At 38.9% G+C, this 17717-nt stretch overlaps 1 protein-coding gene across 3 annotated transcripts in view; it reads left to right on the top strand.

Moving 5' to 3' along the window:
* LOC127654410 (protein Shroom2-like) overlaps nt 1-17717 on the top strand; it is a 68457-nt gene that overhangs the window by 23115 nt on the left and 27625 nt on the right. For all 3 annotated transcript variants that reach the window (XM_052141571.1, XM_052141572.1, XM_052141573.1), the window contains exon 2: nt 2758-2906. In XM_052141571.1, coding sequence (XP_051997531.1) covers nt 2758-2906 — 149 coding nt within the window. The remainder of the gene's footprint in view (nt 1-2757; nt 2907-17717) is intronic.

A 17717-nucleotide genomic window follows, 5' to 3' on the forward strand; every position in this document is an offset into this window, starting at 1 on the left:
TTGGCATTCCAAATTGGGGAGAAAAGGGGAGAGAACATAATTTTTTTTAAAAGAGATTTAGAGATCCAGATCTATTTGTCGGCTTGTTTATCTATTTATTGTTTGTTTGTTTGTTTTGTATATATTAGCATGCTATCAGTATTTTGTGCTTTAGCAGTTTGCAAGATAAAACCAGCACGATAAAACCAGTTTGCACGATTGAAATTGTTTTATCTTTAAATTAATCCCCTTTAAAGCGCAGCAGCTATATTCAGATGGATGTTTTTGTCCATCACATCTAGTTAGTCAATGAGAAGAGTCTTGGTCGACCAAGTTTTGATTGGTCGGTTGGTCGCAGGAAAAAAAAAACGACAAACATTTTTGTATTACCGCTGGTTGGATGCTAGATGGTACTATGGGGTAATTTTTTATTAAGCAGGGTTAGGGTTAAGCCTACACAATGAAGCATGACACCTTGATTTCAAACTTTTGAACTTTATTTTTTATTTTAACTAAAAGTTCAAATGAAACTGGAAAAAAGGTTCATTTAAAATGTGTGTTGTTCAACTATTTGAAAGATGGTTTTACAACAGTTGTCAACATTTCTCTGGCAAAGAAGCTACTTCATCTGTGCATTCTCTACTGGAAGGGTATTTCGTTGTCTGGGAAAATACATCATGTGTGTGAATACATTTGTTTTGTTCCTCCTTCAAGTTATATATATATATATATATATATATATATATATATATATATATATATATATATATATATATATATCTCAATATCCTATTACATCGGATATTGAGGGCTGAGGGATCGGTGATTATTCTTGCTCTAGTGATTTTGCATTGAAAATGTAATTAATTCATTTAAAAAGCGAAAAACTTAAATCAAATACATTTCTAAATTAAAATTGCACTCCAAACGAAACGAAAATCAAATAAACAATAAAGTGATAAAATAATTTATTTATATATATATATATATATATATATATATATATATATATATATATATATATATATATATATATATATACACTCACCTAAAGGATTATTAGGAACACCATACTAATACTGTGTTTGACCCCTTTAGCCTTCAGAACTGCCTTAATTCTACGTGGCATTGATTCAACAAGGTGCTGAAAGCATTCTTTAGAAATGTTGGCCCATATTGATAGGATAGCATCTTGCAGTTGATGGAGATTTGTGGGATGCACATCCAGGGCACGAAGCTCCTGTTCCACCACATCCCAAAGATGCTCTATTGGGTTGAGATCTGGTGACTGTGGGGGCCATTTTAGTACAGTGAACTCATTGTCATGTTCAAGAAACCAATTTGAAATGATTCGAGCTTTGTGACATGGTGCATTATCCTGCTGGAAGTAGCCATCAGAGGATGGGTACATGGTGGCCATAAAGGGATGGACATGGTCAGAAACAGTGCTCAGGTAGGCCGTGGCATTTATACGATGCCCAATTGGCACTAAGGGGCCTAAAGTGTGTCAAGAAAACATCCCCCACACCATTACACCACCACCACCAGCCTGCACAGTGGTAACAGGGCATGACGGATCCATGTTCTCATTCTGTTTACGCCAAATTCTGACTCTACCATCTGAATGTCTCAACAGAAATCGAGACTCATCAGACCAGGCAACATTTTTCCAGTCTTCAACTGTCCAATTTTGGTGAGCTCTTGCAAATTGTAGCCTCTTTTTCCTATTTGTAGTGGAGATGAGTGGTACCCGGTGGGGTCTTCTGCTGTTGTAGCCCATCCGCCTCAAGGTTGTGCATGTTGTGGCTTCACAAATGCTTTGCTGCATACCTCGGTTGTAACGAGTGGTTATTTCAGGCAAAGTTGCTCTTCTGTCAGCTTGAATTAGTCGGCCCATTCTCCTCTGACCTCTAGCATCAACAAGGCATTTTCGCCCACAGGACTGCCGCATACTGGATGTTTTTCCCTTTTCACACCATTCTTTGTAAACCCTAGAAATGGTTGTGCGTGAAAATCCCAGTAACTGAGCAGATTGTGAAATATTCAGACCGGCCCGTCTGGCACCAACAACCATGCCACGCTCAAAATTGCTTAAATCACCTTTCTTTCCCATTCTGACATTCAGTTTGGAGTTCAGGAGATTGTCTTGACCAGGACCACACCCCTAAATGCATTGAAGCAACTGCCATGTGATTGGTTGATTAGATAATTACGTTAATGAGAAATTGAACAGGTGTTCCTAATAATCCTTTAGGTGAGTGTGTGTATATATATATATATATATATATATATATATATATATATATATATACACCTTTCCATTTACCGTCAGGCAAGTTTCCATTTAAACATGCAGGCGGAAATTTATTCTCACCAAACCTTATTGTATAATATGCCTTCAGAAGACTTGAAATATGACACATTTACTGTATGGACTACATTTATGATACTTTTGGGTCCTTTTGTAAGTTTTAAGGTGAGGCACTATCTGCAGTCAATTTATTGACAAGACAGTCTGCAATATTCTTTGAAATATATTTTGTGTTCCGCACAAGAAAAAAGTATAACGGGTTTGTAACGGTTGAGGAAATTATGACAGAATAAAACTTTTTTGGTGAACTATTTTTATAAAACCAATAAGTCGAGTAGTTCAGGCAACCCACCGCCTAGTCCATTTTGAAATTTTTTTGATGTGCACATCCCTAGTCTGTAGCTGTATGGTTGTGTGAAACAGAGGGCATGTTGATTGAGCCAGAGTGTATTGTGTCTGTTCCACAGGTGGAAGAGGGCAGTAAGGCTGCGGTTGCTAGACTGCAGGCTGGAGATGAACTCCTCAACATCAACAACATTTCTCTCACTGGCTACCGACAAGAGGCCATCTGCCTAGTGAAGGGTTCCCACAAGACTCTCAGCCTAGTGGTAAAAAGGTAATTTATCCACAAACACACAAACAAACTCACACCCTTTTTGGACCTTAGACATCTGTGTGTCTTATTGGTAAGCTATCCCATTTCCGTGCGCAACATTCTCAGAGTAACAAAATAAGGAATGGGGTTGGAAAAAGAACCGTTGCTTCATTTGTAAAGAAATAAATTTTTATGTACCCATCAATATTGTATTGCTCTGTTGTGTAGAAACATCAGTGCTTAAATGTGTTCAGTTTTTTGGGTGGAGAGTGGCTACAGCCGTTGGGGATTGGTGTTGATTGCATCACTGGCTCAGTTGATGCTGTGGGGGCCGTTGAATGCTTGACAGTCCAGTTCTGCCAGATCGGTTCCTGATGTTATAGCACTTCTCAGCATAGCCAGGTAGAGGAATTGAAAGCTAAAATGAAACAGATTAACTTCCAATTGTATTTGTCATTCCAATTTACGCATCTATAGAATGGAACAAAATACGTTAAATACATATTTAAATTAATTCTCATGGCAAACAATTTCTTGGCAGAGAATTCTGGTAGGAAGGAATTAGCAAAGAGAGGATTTGCAAGTATGATACAAATATGCAAATATCTGCAATTTTCTCATGAACATTTTTATACTAATCCAGTAAGGTAAAAGTGGCACTAAAGAGGTGTTTACACAAGAATTTAAATCGCAAATGTTATAGGTGCTAGTAGGTGTTACTACTCTAGAATCTATACAGTAGAATCCAATGGTATCATGACTGCATTTTTATGAACAATCTTACACCGATTATGCTTAATAAGCTGACAACATGTAGGGTCATGTAAATGCCTTTAATGGTTTTCTTTATTGGGGTAAAAGTCATGGGGGGTAAGGTCATGAATGGTTTAAATGCTAATCGAATGATTTTTGCCCATTATCCCAATTCTGCGTTGCATGTTAACACCTTTACCAATGTTTTTATTGGCTTACCCATTGAGTGCAAGTGTTGTGTGCATGACTGCTCACGTTTTGATGGCAAAAGCAGAGAATAACCTGATGATTTCAAGTTTCATGCAATTTTCTTGCGTTGTCTGATTTTGAGTTCTGAAGCCACAGGACACTACATTTGATTTCAAGAGATCTTAAAGAACATAGTACTGTCCGTGGAAAGTGATTCTGTAGGTCAATGAACATAAGGCATGCCACGTAGTGTTATTTGTGTATTTGTCTACCCTCCGGCATTCTGCATGTACTGTAGTTACAGGCTGACATTAAAGCAAACAGCCACTGTGTTTTCACCAACAGCCACCTCTGAAGTTTCTATCTGGTACAGTAGATTTGCATGCTGGCTGGAAGTTATATGCTCAGCCAGTGGACGCTGCGGGTAGAGAGCGTGTGTCGACTCTGTGATGCAAATGAAGTGATTTTGTCCTGATTCACGTTGGCTGATTGTTATCAGCTTTTCACATGACTTCTTGGTCTTGTTTTCAACTTCACTGAGAGGCGAACACAAAGTTGAGAGACTTTCTCACCTTGAAAGCAATGTATGCAAATGTTTACAGCAACACTTACATCCAAAGGAGCTCTCAACAAGAAAGATATACAAGAAAAGCTGAAACTGGCATCACAGTGTTGCATCCTTTTTTTTCCATGACGTCAAAATTAGAGAGACCAGGCCTTCTTTTTTCACTACCCATGCTCATCTATACACACAGATACATTCTGAATGTGAAGGCATAATATTTTTCTGTTTAACGAGCATCACATTGGCCCATTGCATTTGAAGAGGAACAGGCTGGTCAGTCCACTTCTTTGTGTGCCAAACACTGTCCCCTTTGTCTTAGCTTGGCTTGTCTGGGGAGCACTAAGTGTGTTTGGTCGCATTACAGCATAACTCTTAAACAAACTATGTCGTCAAGGGAGAAAAACTGCCTCTGTTTATGCATTTCATAAAGCCATTACTGCGGCTATGTGCGGCATAGAAGTTGACTCGGATTGTAACCCACAACATTATTGAAGTATTGGCAGTACCTTGGAACACATGGAAATTGAGTAAAGTTATCAATTTAAAGCTCTATTCAGATTAAAGCAGAGAATTTTAATGCAAATTCTATTTAGTGAAATGAGTAATCATTCTTACAATATCAAGAATAATACTTGACAATTAGCCTATAATTTTGTCATAATTGAACATTGGCCTGGGTTCTAATTCCTTTTTTCTTATTCTCATTTCTTTTTTTTCAATTAGTCTTTATTTTAGATGTGGGAGAATCTTCTTATTCACGCCAAATAACCTAAGCCTTCTTAAAAAATACAACCATTTCTGAAATTTAGAACAAGGATTTCCAGTATGAGCTTTCCAAGTGAATGCACAGTCAATGACCACTCCCAAGTACTTATTAGGACCCACTGTACTATATTTCCTATTCCTTTCGGGTCAGATATCATTTCCTCTGTTTTCCTTACATTTACATCACACCACTGCACAAAATTCCCAATTTCAGGAGTCAATTAGTCAGATGTATCCTGGTTTCTGTTTAACAAACGTAATATTGCAGTTTCATCAGAGTACTTAATGATATAATCTTATTTCTACAGATACAATCATTTATATATATAGTAACGAGAACAGGAGAACTTACACAGCCCTGGGGAGCACCAGTACTGATAGATTTTGGGTTAAAAAGGGTGTTATTTATTTTCACATATTGTGTATGGTTAGTTAAAAAGAAAATAAAAACATTTGATAATAAACATTTTACATTCATCTTTTTAAGTTTTTCAAGTAATAAATGTGGCTGAAGTGTATTAAAAGCTGAACAAAAATCAACAAAGAGTAGACTTGCATAGCATTAGAATTCTCTAAATGTTGAAGAGTCAGATGGGTAACAGTATTAACAGCATCAGCAGTCCCTCTTCCCTCCCTGTACGCAAACTGAAATGGATTTAACAGTAAATGTATGTTGCATTTCAGTCTGGACACAACATATTTCTCCAAACACTTCATAACAATAGAAGAAGAGCTACTGGTCTAAAATCATTGTTGTCAATAGAACAAGGTTTTTTGGTGACAGGTGTAATGTCTGTTTCCATTGTGAAGGGAACATGTGAGAGTCCAATGATTGCTGGAAGATTGGGCACCACGCTGTTGTTAACTCCTCTGCACAAATCCACAACAGATAAGCTGAAATACCACTGGGACCGGTAGACTTCTTAGTACAAACTTGTCGAAAAAGTGAAGTAACTTCCTGTGGGTGCACAATTAATCTGGCCTCCAAATCACATGAAAGAGTTTGTAAAACAACCTCACGTTCCTTAGTAAAATCATTAGTATCAAACCATATCTAAAACTAATTTAGTTAATATGCCTTCCTAAAATCATCAGTAGTAATGAGGCACTGTCTTCTGAAATCAATATTAGAAATAGTTTTCAAAGATTACCATAGTTTTTTTAATATTCATAGTGGGAAATTGTGTTCAAGAATATCCCTTTTCCGTCTTCTAGCCTCCAGTAGCAATTTATTCAGTTCTTTTTGGACAACTCTTAACTCGTCCAATCTGTGCTCCAAAAACATAATTTCAAAACATCTATACATTCTTCATCCCACACCGTTACTGTCTTCACCAGTGGCTTGTTGATTTTTAACACAGTCCTATATGTCGTTATCAAATGTACTATGTTATGGTCCGCGGTCACTAAAGGAGGTTTGGGTTTAGCATTATAAGCATTCCTAATGTTACTAAAGCATTTGTCCAGGATATTGTTGTTCCTTGTCACACACTTGACTGTTAGAAACGGCTCCTGTTTACAATGGTTAAAATCACCCAAGATAAGAACCGGAGCTTTAGGTGAACATTGCAGCTGATTTTGAATACAGTCTGATATGCACGTAGCGGCTCTGGGTGTGTTACCACTGGGAGGGAAGTACACTTTGCACAGTATAACATTACCAAACTCCCTCAGTAGATAAAAAGTTTTCAAATTTGTTGTAAGACTCCCCCTCACATATTAGCCCTCAGTCAAAGGCGTTGTAAGATTTTTGGGTGAACTATTCCTTTACGCTCCTGTTTAACCTGCATTAAAATATATTAGTTTACAAATAACACATTGGTACATCACTCCACCCGCACCCTCATGTTGCCTTAAAAACCTGTCGAGGCAGGTGTCATTGTCATAATCCTTTATAATTGCAACACATATTTGTCAAATGAGTAAAATGGCAATGTGGCCATTGCTCAGCCAAATGCAGATGGGTTGTGTAACAGCAACAACACTGGCTGTATGCTTCAGCGCATACTATTTGCCTCGATCTTAGCCAATATTTTAGAGCAAAGAGTGATGAGTGGCCTTTAACCAATGCATAGTGACCAATGCATCTAAAATAACTACTGCAGTTAATCCAGAATAATCTTCAAAGACATTAGTCATTAATCTTACAGTTCATACAAAAGCTTTGTTTAAATACTGGCCCTTAACGCTTAATTAGTTTACATATTTTAAACCATGACTTGCACTGCACATAAATAACTAATGCTGTCGTTATATTCATGCTGTCGTTATATTCATGCTGTTTAGCCAGAGGGGAACTGGCCCCCACAGTGAGTCTGGTTTCTCCCAAGGTTATTTTTCTCCATTAATCAACATCTTATGGAGTTTTGTGTTCCTTGCCAGTCGCCTTCGGCTTGCTCACTGGGGTTCTAAATACAATTGTTATTTAATTATTTCTTTTTATACAAAATGTACAATCATATTTTATCAAACTACACAATGATGACTCTTAAGGCTTTATAAATATTACAGTTTGACTTTCTGTAAATGCATGATTTACTGTAAAGCTTTGAAACTATGTGTGATGTGAACATCGCTATACAAATAATATCGCTTTACATAACCTCACACAAAAGAGATTTGGTAGAGATTCTGTGTCTGTGTAAGGCCTAAATGTGGGTTTTGGCTAATGAGGAAATAGAACTTGTTAAGATGTGGCCCTGTGTGTGGGTGGTGCCAGTGTTTTGCATGTGATGCCTTCATTTGAAACCATGAGGTCATGGTATCAGCTGGAATAGATTGTTTAGTTTGGCATGTCCTAGGTACTGGACAAACAGAGAAAGTGGGTTTATTTGTAGAACAAGGCCATGCCTATCTATATGCTTGGAATATGCACTTCAATTGTTCTTGAAAATTTTAAATTAGTTAATCATTCTTTTGTCTTTATGTAACTGTTTATTTACACAAGTAAATACTGAGTATTACTAATGAACTAACAACACAGTTGCCCCACTGAGTTTTGTTATCTAACTACACAGATATTGAGATTATGGTCTGTGTGATTAAAATTGGATTTAGAGTCATTTTGGATTATGCAACACATTCACACTTTTACAAACTATCCTGTCTGGTGTAGGGCTGAGATGATTAGTCAACGTTATCGACAAAGGCGACGATAAAAAATTGACGACATAAGTTTTTGTTGTAGAATAGTCGTTTGATCTCATTTAATGTAACGTGATCACATTAAACTCTAATCATGGTGCGCGAGAGCAGCACTGCAGATCACGCCTGACTGATGAGAGGAAGAATTACACAGCTCACTGTTCAGATGCACTATAAACTTTCCAAAGAGCCTCAGGTTATGTAGATTGCAAAGTATGAGGGAATTGTTATGCAAAAATACAAAATTGAATATTGAATATTGTCTTGGACAATGAGGGGCCTTGTAGTCAAAAAGGTTGAGAACCACTGCATTATACACTGCAACAAAATATGTTTTTGATTTGTTTTTGTTTTGGCTTTTTTCCAATATACATATCTAAAACTTTAGTACAACATTTTCTTTAGCAGCTATACTGCAGAATTATCAGAGAATGTTTTAAATATTTAAAAATATTTAAAAATCCTTCAAATAAAGATGCATTCACCTGAGAAACAGCATGTAAGATATTTATACCTGCTTTTAGAGAATAGATCTTGTATATAAGTATATTTTGTCATTACTGCACTCACAGAAGTATAACCAAGAGAAAAAATACACTAATATACAAAATACACGTACTATATTTAATTATATTATTCTCTTAAAGCAAGTCTAAATATCTTATGTGTTGAGTCTCAAGTAAATGTATCTTGTTTTAAGGATTTTTAGACCATTTTAAATGGAAAACAAGACAGTGATTTTTTTTACTGAATAAACATAATATATATATATATATATATATATATATATATATATATATATATATATATATATATATATTTTTTTTTTTTTCCTTTAATTCAGTGAATGTCATTTAGAGGTATTTAAAAAAAATGATTTTGTCCTCTTTATTGTTAGTAAGCACGTTTAATACAACCTTTTATGTCGGGGCACAAGCTGAATAATCAGTTAAGAGCTAATTATTAATCGTTGCAATAATTGCAGAATAGTCGACTAATTGTTCTAAAAATAGTTAGATTAATCGATTATCAAAATAATCAGGGAAAGGAGGGTAACCTCTAGGTATCTACTTGACAGTAGCCCTAAGCCCAACAGACCTCCCATAAAATCCTGAGGCCTTTGATTTTGAGACACAGAAACAGCTGGGAGGAGGCAGTCATGTGACAGAGGAGTGCCCAGACTGATGTTTAGAGTTACTCAGTTGTGACCGATTCAGAGAATTGTACTGACTTGTAACTGGCTTGACCTTGAATTCCCTGGTGAAACTACCAAAGAAAATGTGGATCATGTTGGGATTCTGGGATCATGTTGGGATAATTTTGTTGATAGTTTATTTACTATTCTCTGAAATTTGAAAGAGACCTTGGGAGAGCAAGTTTGATTTGTTGTTTTTTTAAGCTATAAAAACTTTTAAATGATATGTGGTTGTTTGTGTACCATCTCGTTAGGGACCTAATAAACTAAAACAGCATCCACAGGCCAGTCTTCTCCTCCAGCCAGCTCCTTATACAGAACAGCTACTGCCACATAGTGGCCGAGAGAGCCAGGAAACATTCATGAGTTAGATCATGTTCTCTCAATGAGGACAAATTAAAGGGATAGGCATGAAAAAAGAAAATTGTGTCATCGTCTACTCACAATAACACAAAAGTAGATATCCAGCAAAATGTCCAAGCTGAATTTTTGGACTAGTTTGATGGTGCTTATTTATCCTTTTTGGAGCTTGACACACTCTAGTCCCCATCCATTTTCAATTAGTCTAAAAACCTGGGCCTCGTTTCCCAATAACGATTGATATTAGCGGTTAAGAGTGTTTTCTACGAGCGATTTTACAAACGCTCTGGCTGGCAGAGGCAGGCTAAATACAAATACATACAAATTGTGCTGTTGTGATTTAATGTGCTGAGTAACATCATTTTTCCCACCATGTTTAAATCAGTATTAATATCTAGATAGCATTAAAATCAGTGCGACACACTTTGCAAAAGGCGTGGCCATTGACGATATTTCTTTGAGATATTAAATTAAATTCTTCCATCCAGCTGTTGTTATATTTACATGTATATTTAGTTTTATTCGCTGGAGCACTACCTAAGTCTTCTCCTCCCATCTACCAGTGATGTTTGATTAAACTTCCCGCTTCTACTACCTGCACAGATATTAACAGCACAACTGGGTTGTAGGTTGCCAGGTTGAGGTCACAAATGGGAAATTTGTAATTTGTATGATGTGTCGATTGTGTGAGTAGGATGCTTTTCATACAAGATCTGGCAACTGGACAACCTTTGAATAATATATCGATGTGATTATTCATATAACAAGGTTTGGGCCATACAAATTACAGGAGTTTCCAGGGAGATATCACAAAACGGGAGGTGGCGGGAGATGGGTGTGAAATACGGGAGTGTTGACGGGTATGCTACCAACTAGTCCACAAATAACTTTTTGTTTTCTTATTAATTTATCTGCTCATCCAATATTGACTAACTATTTTCTGCATTTATTATTGTTTTTATTATTATTATTATTAGCCTTGTCGGTTAAAAATTATAATAAAGTAAAACTAATGTATACTTATATTAAATTAACATAAAGTGTAGCTAGAGGTATTTAAATTGTATTTGGTGTAATTCCGAGATTGTCCTGCAGGTGTCTGCATAATTCTGTGTCCTTACGATGTTCTTAGCGCTGTACGTATACGAGAGCATTCGTTAATGTACGAGCATTTTCAAGTATTACTTAAGTTACGATGCTTTTGGGAAATGAGGCCCTAGACAATTTTCAGATGTGGGTTTTTATCCAACTTTAAAAATATTTTAAGCACTGTGGAACAGAAAATGAAAAAAAATAAATTATTTCTTAAAGTCATGGAAACCCACACCAAAAGTCTCAGCTGCCTGTGCATGACACCGCGGAGACTCTGCATGTGGAGGCTCATGCTACTCTCCTCGATCCACGCACAACTCCCCATGTGCCCCATTGAGAGCGAGAACCACTGATCACGACCACAAGGAGGTTACCCCATGTAACTACCCTCCCTAACAACCAGGCCAATTTGGTTGCTTAGGAGGCATGGCTAGAGTCACTCAGCATGCCCTGGATTCGAACTCGTGACTCCAAGGGTGGTAGTCAGCATCAATAGTTCGCTGAGCTACCCAGGCCCGAAAATGAAATAAAAAAAAATTGTAAAATAAAAGGACAAACTTCTTTGTCTTGCTATGGCTAATTCCATATCTAACATTTTATGTAACCCAAATACACACAATAGAATTTTATTCATTTTTAACAAACACACTTTTTGCATAATTTGGCAATATTACAGCTTGATTGGAAATTACACCCATTAAAATAATGTTCTGGCAAATTATATACCTCAAATTTTCTTTGTTTTCTTCAGACATCACTTGTCTCATGTCATCTCAAGCATGCTCTTCACTGATACTGTTGTTCACTTGCTAAGTACGCTAACTAACTTTTACATAAAAATTATGAAAAAAAGACCAACTTGTCTGAAGTTGTGGAAATGACACCACAAGTGCGGCACAGTTGTAATCTAGAAATAATTTTCGCTCGATACATTTTGAAAAAGTTATTTCACTCTTTGTATTTTTTATTTTCTTTATTTTGTTTTGTGATTCATCATGTAATATTGGAAGTCTGGGTCTGGGACTAGGCTAAAACAGTCAAATCTATAAAAGGCATTTGAAAAGTACCCAAAATAAATTATTACGGGCTGGTAAATAGTTTCAAATTCAGTTTTAATGAGACCTTCATATCAGAAAAGTAAAATGTGAAACCCATGGGATGTGAAAGTGTCCAAAGTTGAAGAAACACTTCTATACAGTATATTATAATTCACCTTTGGAGTGGGAAAACATCATACATGTTTTGAGTGCCATTTGGGTGAGGAAATGAGGGCAGAATTTTCATTTATGGTAAGTAAATACACTAACCCTTTAAATATATACACACCCCAACTGAGAGAGAGAACATGTAGACTGAGAAAGGGAATTGTTTTTATCTTAAATAATCCTGAAGTAACTGAAACTGGAGGAGAAAAAAATGCTTTTCATTTCTTGAATTTTTGGGCCTTTGTTGACATTTGTGTCACACTTCTTCTAAAGCCCTCTGTTGAAGCAACATGATCTCACGGGAGGCCACCATGTTGTTTCCTATAGTTCCCAATACACTAGGATTGGTGACATTATGCCGACTCGCAGACTGCCGTCATGTCCTCACAGACATTTCTACAATGGCTCCAACTCAATTGCTTTCCCCTGTGGCGCACCCAGAAGCATGTCACATCTGGATGCGTGTCCCATCAGCTGGTAACACTGTGGATCGAATCACGTTGTGATCAGGGAGTAATCGCGATCGCATAATCAGTGACGGCCTTACTGCAGACGTTGCATTTTCACATCTAACATTACTTTTTTCCTACACTAATGGTTAAGGTTAGGTATAAGTTTGGGTTTCGAGACTTGATAAAACAGTAATTTCTCATATGTGCCTTTACAGCAGAAAACAACTCATTACATTAACCCAGAAAATGGCGTTCGCACATGACTATTACACCCAAGAACACTTGCTGCTTTGGCCACGTGGGGCAGTGTTCCAAATTTCTGTAAGTTTACCCCAATTTTAGATAAAGAAAAGTCAACCTACTCTTTTCAATCTCACTGTGAGATCAGTTTGGTTGAAGGAAGATTAGATTGCTGCTCTGAATGAATTGCTGCTCTGAATGAACTGACACAATACATTTATGATTTTCCCAGGATACAGCTGGTTTGTGTTTCATTCATCCATTTGGCTTTAATGTGGAGTATAGTTGTAGCATTGTTCGAAGATGCTGCTTTAATTAGAAAGTTAACATATTATTTTCCCCTTTTCAACAGTCATTACTTAAGTATTCAACTATTACAACTCATTTGAAGAGCCTGTATTTCTGGAGTAAATTTTCAACTGCAGGATGTACTAGTGATGCATTAGATTATAGTCTTTCATAGGGATCCATTCAGTCATGCCAAAAGATATGATTGAGGTAACATTCTTTCAAACATAAGGCTGCTCACTGTCCATGCCTCTACCCAATAGAATCAAGTAGCTGTGTGTCTATAATGACCAGAGTTGTGTCACTCTGGGCTTCAGAATCCAATTATAACTGGCAAAGCTCTTCTGTGGCATTAGCTGAGAGAGGAGCATTTGGAGCTGATCATAAGAGCAGGGGTGGGGTGCAGGTGTCTGCTTCTGATTTATAGAGGTTCTCAGTGATCCAGTAGAACAATGTTGATGTTTTCTTAATTGCACACTTTATAACTTTGACTAACACCACCTAAGTCCCAAAGAGGTTTTTACTTTAAACTTCTAAGTGATGGTAATCCTTGAACTACCCTTTACCTAAAAGATTTGTGGACCTGTCCGTCAGGAAGGTGAGCGAACACCCGTTGGTTAGACACATTTCATTAGCATTAAAGGAAGAGCTGTTGTTTACACATGTACTTTGGGAGGAAATATATGTAAACACGGATGACCACAGTGGCGTGAGCTGGCCTTTCAAAATCAAGCACATCGTGACCGAATCAATCCAGAGGCTCCTTTTTGAAGAAGACCTTTTGATAAAGGTGTAATTGCGGTATGTAAACTTTCTAAATGTTACATTTGATGAGATGATTTTACCAATTTTGAAAGTTATAAATGTCCTGATTTCGTGATTCAAAATGTATTTATTGCACTTCAGTCAGGAATAAAATTGTTACGTGTGAAACCTGACATTTTTTTTTCAGTGCTTTTGTTTGAAAAATGATTTTTGTTTTAATATCTTTTTTGTGGTCATCAGGTCATATTTTAACAGCAGGTGGCTTGGCTTTACAGGAAGCGGAATCAAACAATGGTTCAGACATGCCCCAACAGTGCTATGGTGATGAGATCTCCCTGAAGCGGTGTTCCTTTCATTTAGTTGCCATGACACCTGTTACATCACCAGATGGTGAAAGTGAGAGGTACATGTTAAAGATGGTGCTGAGGGATTTGTCTGCTCTTTGATCTTAAATTATTCCAACTACTTCTCGTTTTGAAAATCTGTGGCAGATTGTAGAACATTTCAAGAATTTATGTTAAAATAGTTGTGGTAATTTGCAGCAATAAGTGACTTTGAGAATGAAAAACTGAGCTTACATTATGTTGTTTGCATTGTAACATCTTTAATGAACAAGCATGACTGTGTTGATGTGTGACATCTAACAATTGTTGTGGTGCCAATCGCTCTTCTTTTTTGCCCATGATAAATTCCAAAAGTAAGCCGGTAAAGATCTATTATCGTTAATATTTTCAGAATTTGCTATATCTGTGTATTTATTTTTGTGAAGGAATGCAGTTTATGCTTTTTATTTAATATTAGTCAAATATTAGGGTAACACAGGCTAATCCTTTGAGTATTCAGTCTAGGTCTGTAATCAGATGTTGATCAGAGGTCACTTGAAATCAAACTTTGCATAGAGGGATTCAGTCTCCTGTGCTGATTGTTTCCAAGAAATGTTGGCATAGAGGGGTGAATTTAGATTCTGAAAGAGTCCTGTGCTCATCTTGTAAGTCTGATTACTGAGCACTTTCCTTGCTTCTTACAATGTTAGTTTAGTTTAGATCAAGGGCATCCTTGGCAAATAACTTGAAAAATGCTGGAGGAAGCGATCAATTTCTTTTTTTATTGTGAAATTAAATATAATTTGAAATAATGACTTGTAATAAACACATTTTTGTTTGAACTGCAAAAAGTAATTGCATTAATATGAGGCAAGAGGTAAAATAAGAGGTGTTTAAGTCAATAGCTCCACATTATTTGTTGCTAACAATGCTTTTACAATGCGTTTGATTGAACCATTATTTCAGTAACAAATTTAGATTGTGTATGCTCCACTAAGCATTTTCAAATCCTTTAAAACTCTGTAGATGTCTTTAATAAAGCTGTGTTACTGGAACTATAGATAAAATAGTAACACATAGTATGCATGCATTTAAGGAATGCTTTACACTTAAACGTATCACTGTACTGTACACCCAAATAAAAGAGATGCAGCTGTGAACCCGGCAGGGGGCTAGACATCTAATGCTTCTATAGCTGGTATGACATGTAGCTGAGGAATGTGCCTGTCATTACAGGCACCTCACAGTTGGCCTCTCCTGGCCTGGCGTTATTGGTCTGATTGAGATGCGTTCTGAAGATGGGCTTTGAGCAGACACTTGAGAGCCAGATGAAAACTGACTCTCATGCAGCCAAAACTCAATCTGTGTCACTGTGTGTCTAATATTATTGAACAACACACTGTTTCCATTTTGATATTCACAGAAAACAAAGTCATATGGATCAGATATTCATCAGATAAGATCTTGTTGGATATGATGCAAATGTCTCAGTTACTGTTTAACCTCCATTCCCTGATGGAGGGAGCAAGAAGTTGTGTCAATGTAGTGACACTAGGGGTCACTCTTGGGAGCCCCAAACAACTCTAATCTTTGAGAAAAGGCCAATGAGAATTGGCGAGTGGAATTTGCATGCCACTCCCCTGGACATATGGGTATAAAAGGAGCTGGAATGCGGCCACTTATTCAGGTTTTGTGCTGAGGAGCCGAGACAAGGTCCCGGCCATTTCAGCGGATAGTACAGCATTGTGGCAAGAGGGACACAATGTCTCATTCCCTCCATCATGGAACAGAGGTTACAACAGGAATCGAGACGTTCCCCTTCTGTAACTCACTCGACCTTGTGTCGATGTAGGGACACTAGTGGTCCCTATAGAAAAACACCACAACATCTGGACCGTTTTACGTGAACTGCCGATGCAGGTGCAAGCAAGCTGCTGCATACGTAATAGCTGGTACAACAGTCTGCACGTCAAAATTTGGCAAACTGAATCGCGTACCCGTGTCAGATGGTCCCGGCCAGCCACCGCGATGGGTTGGAAAGTGCTAGCCAGTCGTCCAAGCTCCAGGCAAGGAGCACTGAGGGGACAATCGCGCCTGATGTACCTGGGGGTGGGGCCTCACGGCAGGGGGGAAATGGCACGTTGAGGATCCTTGCTTCGTCCTGAGGTGGCTGTGCTGAGGGGAACCTCGAAGCACTTACCTTGCTCCCCGTACCTGGCACAGGGCAGGCGGTGGTGGTGAAGGGCCTTTTGGGCCGTCCTCGAGACTCGTCACAACCAGCAGCCCAGGGTTGTAGGTGTGGTGTGGCCAGGCGTGCAAAGGCGGAGGACCACGTTCGCATGGCCCTGGCTGGTCGTAAACACAGATTTTGTAACCTACGAAGTGAGGAAACCGCTCTTTTTTTTAAATTGTGGGTACTGCATCCCGTTCAGGGTGCATCGAACACAAAACAAAAGGATTTACCTCCCTGCCCTCCACTGGGGGATCTGGGAGATGCGTGCATTGAGAAACAAACCTTTTTGGCATCCCTCATCTCGACCAGATTCAGCCACAGGTGGCGCTCCTGGACCACCAAGCCTGCCTGAGTGCTCGTGCCGTGATCTTCGTGGCCCAGAGGGTGAGTTTTTGTCGATGAGCGCAGCTCCTGCATTACATCGGGATCAGGACTACCCACGCGCAGCTCTTTCAGTGCCTTGGCCTGGTGTACTTGCAGGAAGACCATGGCATGCAGGGTGGATGCAGCCTGTCCAGCGACACTGTAGGCTTTTAGTCGCCAGAGAGGACGCAGTCCTACAGGCCCTGGAGGGGAGCACTGGACGATCCCGCCCGGTGGCGGCGTTTTGTGGGCAAAGATGCTCCGTGATCCACCTGAGGGATCTGTGTGTACCTGTGGGCTGCCCAGCCATCGAGGGTAGTGAGAGTGGACGAGCTGGGAAGTCGGGATTGGGCAGAAAACGGTGCCTTCCTCGACCTTGTCAGCTCGCTGTGAGCAAGCATGGTGTTCAGCTCTGCGTCGGCCTCAGACTGTGCGGGCAGACCTGAAGGTGGCAGCCCAGTCGAGTCCTCTGCGTGCGACATTGCCAGTGCGCTCTCCGATGCAGAGATTGAGGCCTCGTCCTGCTGGTGAGCTCCAAAAGAGATGTTAAGCTGGCCATGAAGCGAGCTCTGCCCCCGTCAAGTTCTCATCTTGGAACTTGACCGGGCAGATGAGTGTGCTGGGGAATGAGAGGTCCGCTGGGAATTACCCGGCAAGACCACGCCCATTCAACTCCCCAAATCGGCTCCAGCGCCAGCCGGGCTGGCCTCATACCCATAGGTAGAAGGCGGAGCGCAGGGGGTGGCTGGAGTGGCTTTCCCCCAGAAGAAGGAATGCTGCGACCGACACGTTGCCATGGTCATATTCTCGCAATGAGAACAATCCACAAATGCTGCCTGAGTGTGATTGAGATGAGATGAGACACGTGAGGCAGCGCCCGTGTTCATCGGAGGTGGAGAG

The sequence above is a fragment of the Xyrauchen texanus genome, chromosome 13 (assembly GCF_025860055.1).
Source record: "Xyrauchen texanus isolate HMW12.3.18 chromosome 13, RBS_HiC_50CHRs, whole genome shotgun sequence".
In the NCBI taxonomy this organism is placed as follows: Eukaryota; Metazoa; Chordata; class Actinopteri; order Cypriniformes; family Catostomidae; genus Xyrauchen; species Xyrauchen texanus.